At 36.1% G+C, this 13,067-nt stretch overlaps 1 protein-coding gene across 1 annotated transcript; it reads left to right on the forward strand.

The window, feature by feature from the left end:
• The first annotated feature begins 8,504 nt into the window (after positions 1-8,504).
• LOC132268692 (probable pectinesterase/pectinesterase inhibitor 59) lies at positions 8,505-10,794 on the forward strand. The gene is made up of 2 exons (XM_059769493.1): positions 8,505-9,396; positions 10,100-10,794. Exons 1-2 carry the CDS (start codon positions 8,505-8,507, stop codon positions 10,792-10,794), a joined length of 1,587 nt encoding a protein of 528 aa, XP_059625476.1.
• The last annotated feature ends 2,273 nt before the right edge of the window (positions 10,795-13,067 follow it).

Here is a 13,067-nt window from a genome sequence, read left to right on the forward strand (position 1 = left end):
TCTTCCAAGTATTAGTGGTCTGCCTCCCTTTTTTGGAGGAGGTTTCTCAATGACCACAGGTTTAGGGAGTTTACATGTCCTTGAGTTATGACCTTTCTCCTTGCAGTTTGAACATGTCAACATATCCTTTGACCTACTAACCTTGGTTGGCTTGCTTGAAGTATTAACCTTGGTTGTCTGGTTTAAAGTACTAACCTTGGTTAGCTTAGTTGAAATACTAACCTTTGTTGACTCATCATTTTTCTTATTCCTTGACTTCTTTGGTCTACCAATAGGTTTCCTAAAGATTGGTGGAAGTATTTGCTCATTGGGTTGTGATTTCAGCAACTTTCTCATGGGAAATGGATTGATCAAACCAGCATATACCTTCAAGTAGGTTTCCCTATGATAGCATAGATCAACATATGATTCAGGCACATCCCCCCTCCTCGTAAAAATGCATGCTATAACATGTCTACAAGGGATACCAGTCATATTCCATACCTTGCAGGTGCAAGTCTTATTTCCAAGATCAACTGCATCACTGATACCAAAACACTCAACCTCAAACTTGTTATCACCAGCATAGTGCACCTTGCACATCCTTGTTGCCTTCTTCACTTTGTTCAATTTATTTTGAATATCTGAACACAATAAGCCATCCTTTGATTCCATCCACTCCCTCTTCCGTTGGAATCTCAGCCTGAGATGCCTCCTGATCCACTCTAACATATAAATTATTGGTTTATCCCTGGCTTTAAGAATGACAGCATTCCAGCTTTCACACATATTATTGATCACCATATCACTTTTTGATTGGTCTGTGAAACTTGACCTTGACCATATTTAAGATGGCACATTCTGAAGCCAACCATAAGCTTCAACATTTAACTCATTTATCTTCCTCATACGTGCATCAAAATCAGGCTGTGTATATGACCTTGCAGTGATCGGTTGGTCAATTAACATCAACCTTCGCAATAGCACGAATCATTGTAAAATAGGGCTATTGGTCGGGTAAGTCGAACCACAGGGACTGCGCTAGTCTAATACAACCTAAATGTCTAGAATCATTCTTAGAATGATGAAGGGTGGATAGAGGTTTTGTTGGATGTCACTTAAGCTAGGAAATTAAAAGTGCATAAAACAATAAATTGCAAGAATTCAAGGGAGTGAAGTACAAGTAAAGAAGGCTAGGGAAATGAATCCACCTCCATCCCTATACACATGCTAGGTTAAGATTAATTTAAGGGGAAAACAACATATATGATAGTCATGATACATAACAATACTAGGTTGCTATAATATCCTTAAGAAGTTCATTTAATTAGAAAGGCAAGAATAAACCATCAAAGGTTCACATGATCAACTACCTAAACTAAAATGTAGCTTAGAACATGCTTACTAAGCCAAGGATTATCAAGCCCTAATTTAAATGGTGAATACACATAAAGCTAAGAATCAAGTATAGCCCATCAAAGGGAAACCCTAAGCCATGAACTATCTAGGTTCTCCAACTCCATGCCATTAAAACCATTCCATGATCTAACTTCCATTGTCACCATGGAAGTGCAAGCAATATGATTAAGAAAAGCAACCATCCAAGACAAGATAAATAACTCACAATAATCATTTAAAACATTCAACATTCATTACAACAAAAATGAGGCTCTTGACCATGGAAAGACTATCAAAAATACATTGTAATCCCCAAAAATAAACTATACTAACACATGCTTACAAGGGAGGGGTTTCATCACCTCCCTAGATGAGGTTTAGTTGCCCATTGGTGAGCTAGAAGAAGGAAGAAGCATCATCCTCATCTCCATTTTCGAGCTCCTACTGTAGCACTCAAGAACACCCTTCTCCTTGCTCTCTTCTCTCTCCTCTAATCTTCTAGAATATAGGATAATGATATGTGTGGCCTTCCTTGCCTTATCTCCTTCAACAAAGCTCTCTCTCTCCTCCAAAAAACATCCCCAACCACCTCATAAAGAAGTAAGTAGAAAATGAGGAAACCAATGCACAAGTGGCTGCCAAAATGAGAATTCCCGAAGGCAATTCTGCCCCAAATTCGAGCACTCTAAGCAAGGCCTCGAGCGCTCGAATTTAGTGTAAAAATGCCCATGCTTCACTTGCTCCGCCCAGACCTACTTTGGTTAAACAGCCATAACTTTGCGCTCCGAACTCCGAATGATGAACCGTTCAAAGATTTGGAGAGCTGATTCAGAGCTTTAAAAACTTCATGTTTTGATGAAGACCCAAATCTCAAGTCTGGTTGGTCGAAAATGGGGAGAAAGGCAGTACTTCAGTGCTGCCAGGCAGTTCTGCGCACCTCTGGTAACAAGGCCATAACTCTCTGCTCCGAGCTCCGAATGATGAACCGTTTGAAGATTTAGAAAGCTAATTCAGAGCTCTAAATCTTTCATGTTATGATGGAAGTCCAGTTCTCGAGCTTTCTGGGTCAAAATGGCGAGCAAAGTCCTAACTCCACCGCTGATCTCGTGAAGCAATCTGCCCTAATTTCGAGCACTCGAAATTAGGCCTCGAGCACTCGAAAATTGGCCAGAATGCCCTATGCTTGGTTTGCTCATCCCGGACCTACTTTGGTAAAACAGCCATAACTTTGTGCTCTAAACTCCAAATGATGAACCGTTTGAAGATTTGGAAAGCTAATTCAGAGCTCTAAAAACTTCATGTTTTGGTGGAGATCCAATTCTCAAGGATGATTGGTCGAAAATGAAGATCAAGGCAGAATTTCATTGCTGCCAGGCAGTTCTGCGCACCTCTGGTAACAAGGCCATAACTCTCTGGTCCGAGCTCCGAATGATGAACTTCTTGAAGATTTGGAAAGCTGATTCAGAGCTCTAAATATTCCATTTTATAATGGAAGTCCAGTTCTCGAGTTTGCAAGGTCAAAATGGTGAGCAAAGTCCTAACTCCACTGCTGCCAGAAATTCAGAATTGTGCCTTTTGATGGCCAAAACTCCACAAAGCCTTGATTTTGCTCCTTTTTTGGCAAATGGACCTGAAAATGCATAAAAACATAGAAATGAAGATAATCTACATAAATTAACATACAACGGACTTTACTAATGCAATTTAGGGCGCTTGAATATATAACATGTCTACAAGGGATACCAGTCATATTCCATACCTTGCAGGTGCAAGTCTTATTTCCAAGATCAACTGCATCACTGATACCAAAACACTCAACCTCAAACTTGTTATCACCAGCATAGTGCACCTTGCACATCCTTGTTGCCTTCTTCACTTTGTTCAATTTATTTTGAATATCTGAACACAATAAGCCATCCTTTGATTCCATCCACTCCCTCTTCCGTTGGAATCTCAGCCTGAGATGCCTCCTGATCCACTCTAACATATAAATTATTGGTTTATCCCTGGCTTTAAGAATGACAGCATTCCAGCTTTCACACATATTATTGATCACCATATCACTTTTTGATTGGTCTGTGAAACTTGACCTTGACCATATTTAAGATGGCACATTCTGAAGCCAACCATAAGCTTCAACATTTAACTCATTTATCTTCCTCATACGTGCATCAAAATCAGGCTGTGTATATGACCTTGCAGCCTCCCACAACTCAATTTTCAAGTGCTGTCCTTTAAATCTGAGTCTGAAGTTCTCATACAAATGCCTCACACAATATCTATGGACTGAACCCTCCATGATATGCTCAAAAGTTTCAACCAATTCCTATATTAAAAACAAATTGTACTAAAATAACAGATTTAAAAATAACAAATTGTAGTAAAATAACAGATTTTAAAATAATAAATTTTAAATTAACACACTGTAGTAAAATACTGACCTTTTGTCTATCAGATATGAATGTGATGTCAGTATAAGGCCCACAGCCTCCATCAATTATGTCAGAAACCAACTCTAAGAATCCCTTATCTCAGCCTCAACTACTGCAATTGCAACTGGGAACATTTGTTCATTCCCATCAACAGATATTACACTCAATAGGTGGCCACCATATGAACCCTTCAAAAAGCAACCATCAACACCAATAAGTTGCCTACTACCTTTTTTAAAACCCTTCCTCATTGCAGCATAACAGATGAAAACCCTTTGAAATCTCCTCACATTCTCTTCACATGTGGGCTCAGTTTGAATTTTAACAACACTTCCAGGGTTGGATGTATATATTAAATGACAGTATTCCCTCATCTTTTGATATTGTTCTACTTTATTTCCCTGAATGACTTCAATAGCTTTTCTCTTTGCCCTTCTTACTTTGTGTTTAGACACATCAATGTGCATATCAGAAGCAATAGTGGTCCTTAGTGTATCACAAGGTATGGTTGGGTTCATTTTCACTTGCTCTAAGTACTTAGTGGCTAAGTAAGAAGAGGATGCTTGTCCATTAGTTTGAAACCAAAGGCAGTTGGTATGTTTTGACTGATATGTCTTCACTATCAAGCAATCCTAACCTACTAGTTTGCTTGCAAATACTTTCCACCCACATTCAGCCTTACATACTACATAGATCCTGTCACCATCATTTCTTTTAAACTTTATATCAAACCTACCCTTCAATGCTGTTTCTCTAAGTGCCAATCTAAAGTGTTCAGCTGTCCCAAATTTCATTCCTAATTCTAGTTCTTTTACATCCAAATCCCTTGAAGGAATATATTCTAGGTATTTAGGACCACTAACATCCTCATCTGATCCACATAAACTGATTAACTCATCGCTAGGAGTATAATCTGAAATCTATTTAAAAGTACCATCACTTGAACTATTTGAGTCTGAGCTAGCTGTTGGAAGCTGAATCTCTTCCCCTTGCACATTCAACAGAGGTGCAATAATGTACAACTTGATGATGGTTGTTGCCCTCTCTGCTTCATAGTCATAAAACATCCTAAGTACATCCAAGTCACACCTAACCTTTCTCAAGCTTTGACTACCCTCTAAAAATGGTACTTTGTAAAACACTTGCTCTAACTCCCTATATCCCATGTTATCTGCCATCTCTTGAATATCATCATATGACATAATGTCTGGGTCAACTATTGGAATCATAGTGAAATATTCTCCTATGTATGACATAGGGGGTGTTTTAGAGAACACACCCCAATGATGGAGTTCAATGCTGTAAAAGTGCATCTACATAACATAAACTCGCATACCTTAATCACACTTGACTTGACAGTAAACAAATAAAAAGGTTAACCAAATACTTTAATCACACATTAAACTAAACAACAAAAAAAGTTGTTGACATTTCAAAAATGTTAATAATAAGGACAAAAAGTCCAAAAGCACTTAAATAAGAGTAAAAAAAAAATAAAAAATCTAACTCCAGCAAGACCACTTCAGCACTAACATTCTCAAGTCAAGTGTGATTAAAGCACAAAAAAAAATGGGCCACTCAATGACAGAACAGAACATATAAGACACAAATAGTGAAAGCATATATAGTGTTTCATGCAATAAAGAACAACAAGTTTATAACTTTATACATAGGACACATATCACAAGTCATTTTCTGTCAGTCCACAACAAAACAGAACTTTAAATTTTTTAAAAAAAATTGTCAAAAATTGTCAGAAAGATTCTTTATATAATAAATCATGTACTATAAACCTTAAATTGGTACAATGTTCAACGTTGAGCAAAATGTTTCTACCAAAAATTTTAGAGCCATGCACCATTATCACGTCCCATTCACAGATTAAAAAATAACAAAATAAAACAAAAATAACAAGAATCCTAAACCCGAACATTCTTCAACAAAAAATAGTACAACACTTGAGAAAAGAAAAATAAAATCAAATTATAATAATAAACCCTAACATTTTTGAGACAGAAAATTGTACTAAACCCTAACATTTTTTAGACAGAAAATCGTACCCAATAACACTATAACAGCTGGGATTAGTAAATCACAACTACTTTTCGTGGATTAACACAATATTTAGCAATTAATAATCATATATTTACCGATTCAATAACAAAAATCAAGTACGCTTACGGTTTTTGGCTTCTTCTCAATCGTGATCCTTAGCTTCAGAAGCTTTGTGGTCTCTAAAAGCCAAAGTACTTGTAGTCGGCACAAAGGGAGGAGAATGAGATATAGCTGAGGTGGTTCAAATCCTTAAGCCTAGGGTTGTTGATAAAGTGTTTGCTGAGGTGTCAAGTTGTTATTGGCTCTCCAGATTACAATCTGCCATGTCATCGGGTTCAATTTAGGCCTAATAAAGTTTAATAAAACTACATCATTTTTTATAAGGGCATTAATGTCATTTAACATTTTCGGTAAGAGAGTTTGCCCAGAAAAGTTATTGTTGTTCTTAATTGCAACAATTTGATAGTTCAAGGGGGTTTTCTGTAGTTCAGGGGGGTTATTTGCAAATGGCTCATACTTCAGGAGGGTTTTTTGCACTTTACCCTAAAATATATTTAGAACAATTATTTTTATACATAATTATCATAATATAGCCGGTCCGGCCCAGTTATGATTTTGTCCTTATCAAGAGATGACACATGTCATCATCCTATTAATCTAAGAAGCTTATAAATAGAGGCATGGAGGATAAAGGAAAAGGAAAAGGGTCCAGAAATTGAGAAATTTAGAAATCCAGAGAGTCCAAAAATTGAGAGACTCAGAAATCCAGAGAGACAGAAATTAAGAAATCCAGAATTCCAGAGAGAAATACAAAAGCTCTGCCAACATTCATCCCCAACACCCAAACCTGAAGGCGAAGAGCAATAATCACATCAAATCGTGCCGTTCTTCATTAAAATTCCACAGTGATCAACAACAAGCACATCAAATCGTGTCGTTATTCATCAAAATTCAATAGTGATCAACAACAAGGACATCAAAGTTGTGCCGTTCTTTTACAAATTTAACATATTCTCTAAAGATGAAGAATAATAAGCAAATCCAATCCAAAGTCGTGCCGTTCTTCCTCAAATATAACAAAGAACAACAAACACATCAAAATTGCATCGTTCTTTCCTTGCTATTTAACAAGTTTGAATAATCACCAGACAATATTGTTCGAGATCAAGCTTCTTCAACCTTCGATCAGAAATCATCGGCGGTCTTCCTCAAATACAAATACTTGAAGAAGATTGTCAATAACCCGATTTAAGATCAAGCTCCAACAGCCCTCGATTAGAAATCATCGGTAGTCTTCCTCAACTACAAATACTTAAAGAAGATTGTCAACAGCCCGATTCAAGATCAAGCTCCAACAGTCTTTGGATCCAACCAGCAAAGGAAATCGAATCAGATGATACTTTATTTTTTTTGTAAAGAATATCTTAGAGGATTGTACTAATCAATTTTTATAAATTAATAAAATTTTATTTGCTCCTTATTTTGTTCTTTATTTACAGATTACGAAATTTGTGTTCAAACCGCTACGTAGGATGAGTTCACCAACTTTGAAATTAGTGTTAACTTTCCCACGTTGCAGCATTTAATTTCTTAGTCCAGCAGTGTGATCAACACAGCGTTTTGGTATTTTAACCCAAAAAAAAAAAAAAAAAAAAAAAAAAACACAGCGTTTTGGTAAGAGCGTTCACACATGGATTAATATAAAATAAAAAAGATGTAATACAAACAATTTGGACCCCTCATTCGTAAAACTACGTTTACTTTTGCAACCATACTATATATTATAGTAATTAATTTCTGAGATGTTTCATCATTGATTGGAGCACAATTAAACTGGTTGTTCTTTAAGCTTATGCAAGTCATGTGAGGCATTTTTCAAACACGATAATTTGCGTGATCCAAAAACTAGACAGCACATGGTTATCCTATCCCAAATAAATGGCAACTCCTTAGACATTTGGTTTTGATTAATAATACAATAAATAACATGAACTTCTAAATCTGAAGAGGCAGTTGCTTTTAATCCACTTGACAAATCAAAATACTCAACAAATTATAAATACTCAACAAGTTTTCATCTGTACGGATTCACTCAACTAATGAATTCCTTTATATCTATAATAATGTTGCTTAATTGCGATAAGTACGCCGTAGCCGCCATTAATACAGCATTTTTTTTACTCAAATTCATTTTAGTAATTAAATGCATTGTTTGGTTTTTTTTTTTTCATAGATATAATCACCGACCGAGAAGCATATTGTAACATGTTAGACTCTTGACAATATGCATCTCAACTTTAAATCATGCATAATCTCTCTCTCCTCAACTTTATGTACACAAATATAACTATATATATGTGTGTGTGTATATATACACACGCGCACATTGCTCTTCACGTAACAGCTGATATCATCATTTTAAACACAAAGTAAACACAATGGTTGAATATCAACAGCTTGATATCTTTGCATAGAATGCTAACTGTTACCATATTCCTCACATTTCAAGCAAGACAGCTGTACGTCAAGTTCATTTTCTTATATATAAATATAAGGGATCGAAACCCTATTAAGAGATCTGATTCTACTAATACCTCATATAAAAGAAGAACAAAAAGAAAAGAGATCCAAGACACATTAATGGCGACCAAGCTTTTTGGAGTATTATTCTTGATAATATCATTCTCTTCCTTCTTCTCTCAAGTCCTATCAGACGATGATCAATCGGAATCCGGCGACATCAGTCGGTGGTGTAGCACCACACCTCATCCGGAGCCATGCAAGTACTTCATGAACCACAGCCACCACAATTTTGAAATACCCAAGTGCCGAGCCGACTTCAGAACGATGGCGGTACAAGTGGCCATGGACAGAGCCTATCATGCACAGAGCCTTGCAAAGCAGTTGGGACCGCATTGCCGGAGCAAGCGAAAGAAGGCCGCGTGGAGAGACTGCTGTGACCTCTTCGACGATGCCATTCTCTCTCTCAACCGAACCCTACAAGGCCTAAGAAACAATGGGAGCCGCTCGGATTTTGATGCTCAAACTTGGCTCAGCGCTGCCCTCACGAGCCTTGAGACTTGTCGAGCAGGCTCACATGAGCTCAATGTATCGAGCTTCATCTCGCCGATCATTTCCAATAATGTCTCCGAATTGATCAGCAATAGTTTGGCCATTAATGGGGTTTTGATGCAGGATCAAAGTTACAAAGAGGGGTTTCCTAGTTGGGTTTCCAAGGGTGATCGGAAGCTTTTGCAATCTAAATCACTGTCTTCTAGGGCTAATGTTGTTGTGGCTAAGGATGGGTCAGGGAATTTTGGGACCATTCAGGCCGCGATTAATGCCGCTGCGAAGAAGACAGGGAATGGGAGGTTTATTATACATTTGAAAAGAGGGGTTTATACCGAGAATATTTTGATTGGGAGGAACTTGAATAATATTATCTTCGTTGGTGATGGATTGAGATATACCATAATCACTGGCAGCCGGAGTTCTACAGGGGGATTCACCACCTACAGCACTGCAACTTTTGGTAAGGGAGCTCTCTCTCCATCTCTCTCTCTCTCAAAAAAAAAAAAAATTAAATAAATAAATAAAAAAGAGAAGAAGAAGAAAAATGGTTCGTGGTGATAAAAAAATGTGTTAATTTTTTATTATTATTTCTAATATTAATATTTGGTTTATAATAGCACAAGACCTTCTATATTTTCGAATATTTGGAAACATGCATGAATCAATATTAAGACAAAAATATTGATGTAATTAGCTAGAAAACATTTATGAAAGACATTTTTTCTTTTTTGAAAAAAAAATAATATATATATATAACTATATTTCAATTAATTCTTTTAATATTTGGTATACATCAAGGATGCTCTCTCTTTATTATTATTATTATTTTTTTTTCTTAGGATAAATATTTCTAGGATATCTAGCTTCTTGTCTCTATTTATTATACATTGTTGTTGAACCACAACTGGGGCAATTGACTGTCTAAAAAATTTCGAACTATTGAAATGCGCGCTTTAGTTCAACAAGTAAATCTTATTTATGGCAACCATCTTACTATATCAAGGTCAATGACTTAATATGTCGATCTAATCATGAATTATATATGTGTGTATTTTATATTTAAATATTGAATTGATTTGCGCTATGAATATCTTCTAGATACATATTATATATCAAGTCAATAACTTGAAAATTAACTTGCTTTCTTCTAATATGACCATTAGGTGTTGATGGCATTGGATTCATGGCTCGTGGGATCACATTCCGAAACACAGCCGGTCCACAAAATGGTCAAGCAGTGGCTTTCCGATCAGCCTCCGATCTCTCAGTCTTCTACGCTTGTGCTTTCGATGGGTACCAAGACACTCTCTTCGTCCACGCGCAACGACAATTCTACAAATCATGCTACATATATGGCACCATAGACTTCATTTTTGGTAATGCTGCAGTAGTGTTCCAAAATTGCGTCATCTACGTGAGGAAGCCCTTATCTGGCCAAGCCAATACCATAACAGCTCAAGGTAGGGGTGACCCGTACCAAAACACCGGCATTTCCATCCACAACTCACGTGTCCTGGCTGCACCGGACCTTAGGCCGGTGGTTAGCTCGTTCAAGACCTACTTAGGCCGGCCGTGGCAGCAGTACTCGAGGACGGTCTTCCTCAAGACTTATCTTGATAGCTTGGTGAGTCCAGAAGGGTGGTCAACATGGGATGCTTCTAATTTTGCTCTGGATACATTGTATTATGGTGAGTACATGAATTTCGGACCGGCTTCTTCCACTACAAATCGAGTCAAGTGGCGCGGTTATAGGGTTATCACAAATGCGAAGGAGGCGTTGCAGTTCACTGTTGGCAGCTTCATTGCCGGCAGGTCGTGGTTGCCGAGCACTGGTGTCCCATTCATTGCTGGCCTGTGATCATCTCATGCATATAGTAGTACAATATTGTAGTTTTTATTCAATTTATTTGAAAATTGTATTGTTTTGGGCATTTCAGGACTTTATGATAGTAATTAAAAGATATATATATACGCTATTGATTTTTATGGTTTTTTTTGTATGGTTTGTGATTTAAAGAAATTAGAATTGACTGAATGAATGTGAATAATTTGATGAACAACAACAAAACTTGCTTGCAGTCCTTGGATGGAAGGATTTAAGTCTAGTAGGGTCCATGGTTGGGCCTTGTTTAGGATTTTGCTCGTCAGACCCATATGTCCAAAGCAGTGAATTGGGCCGTGCACAATGGAATGACATGTATGCTGAGCACCCATATGAGCACTTAAATCAATGACGAATTTAGAAAAGTATGTAAGAGGGGACGACTATATATATATATATTGTGGAGGGTAATAGTGAAATTTTCTATAATTTCAGTGTGCAAACTCAAAATATTGTAAATATATAATTCAAAATTTTCTCTAATTTTAGGAGGTAAAGAATATACCAAGGCCCTTGGTTAATTTGTTAGAAATATAAATAGATAAATAATAAACATAAGGATAATGTTTATTTAGAAATAAAATAAGAATAAAACAGCATATTATTATTATTAATTTAGAAGCAATAAATTTAATTATTAGAAGCCCCAAAGCTTGGCTTAGTGGCATGCTGACTTCGTGTCAAGCGGAGGGATGTGATTGTGAGTAAAGTTATTTATAAGAAAAAAATTTCTTATGGGCATTATAAAATTTGCTAACACTCCTCTATTATTCATCCGCCGCCCTTCCTTTCTTAACAGAAACCTATCATCTCTATCTCTTTGCCATTCTTAATGGTAAGCGGTAAGTTGGTGTTGGAACTCAATCACAAAAATTACAATATATCTACCATACGTAATAGTATAATCACACACACACATACATATATATATATATAATTAAAGAAATTAAACATAATTTTAAATCTAAGCTAAAAGGTGGATAATTATATCCTCAAGATAGTTGAAGCCTCTCCAATATGATTTCGGAATATTAAAATGGCAACACTCTCTTCAGAATTCAACTAAGTCAGATCCAATAATCTGTATGTCCATAGAGTGACATCCTCAATAAACCAATGTATTCATCTATGCCTAATCGTTCGTCCAAAATATTATTTTATGAAATTATATTAAACATTTATATCAATATATATATATATATAGAGAGAGAGAGGGAGAGAGACGGAAATATTACCAAATTTGGAATTCTTTGAATTCCTATAATGTTTTTACCAGAAAACTTATTGGAATTAGTCAAACCTTTCTCCAAATCTCTCTGGAAATTTGAGTTTGATCACTAGAACTTGATTAGAATCTCATTGAATTTTAGATTTGGTTGCCAGAAACTTCATCAGAGTTTCACTAGAATTTCTCTCGACTTGGTCACCCACACAATATATTTTGGATATCAATAATTAAGACTCAATTTATCTGTCAATGTGTAGGTATATAATGCTTAGGAATGGATCCTCTATAAGGAAATTTGTCTCCAAACATCTACAAGTATATTGTTAGACTCAAAACATCATTACTTTAGGCTTCCCTCTTTCGATTTCTCTCATTATCATCAGTCTTTATCTGTTACAATTGAAGATTTGGAAGATTTCACGGATTTTTTTGAGTTAAGAAAGTATTTTAAGATCTCACTGCATCAAATAACTCAAAAGGTCATTTGGATCCCCTCTATCTTCCAGAGTTTTATTCTACTGCAACATCTAGATTAGTTGAATCAGATATATATACATATTCATTGAAATCTATATTTTTATTCACAAATTATAAAAAAACAATTATACCCAAATTTACAGATTTTTACACAAACTCTTAAATTATTTCCAACTGAAATTTCCAAATATCCATTTTATGCGAAACTAATTTTAAGAGGGATAGTAATTAACAGTGTTCATTGGTCGATAAACTATACTCCTCCAACCAGGCCAATAACAATTTTGGTAGGAACTATAGATTTTGCTTTTGTACTAAGAGTTGGATGAAAAAGAATAGCAAGATACATTTTTAGTCAAATGATATCGTAATATTCATTAGTTAATTAAATTATTGATGTGACGCCTTAATAACAGTATGATATACTTAGCTTGGAGACAAATTTTCTTGAAGATGATCCACTCCCATGAGGCTCACCCTACGCATAGGCTCACCTTCTGTGATACCCCTCGATTCTAGAGCCACGGATGATCAAGTCCAAGCA

The sequence above is a fragment of the Cornus florida genome, unplaced genomic scaffold (assembly GCF_030987335.1).
Source record: "Cornus florida cultivar Cherokee Brave unplaced genomic scaffold, ASM3098733v1 CherokeeBrave_3.0.0_Hap2_Chr08, whole genome shotgun sequence".
In the NCBI taxonomy this organism is placed as follows: Eukaryota; Viridiplantae; Streptophyta; class Magnoliopsida; order Cornales; family Cornaceae; genus Cornus; species Cornus florida.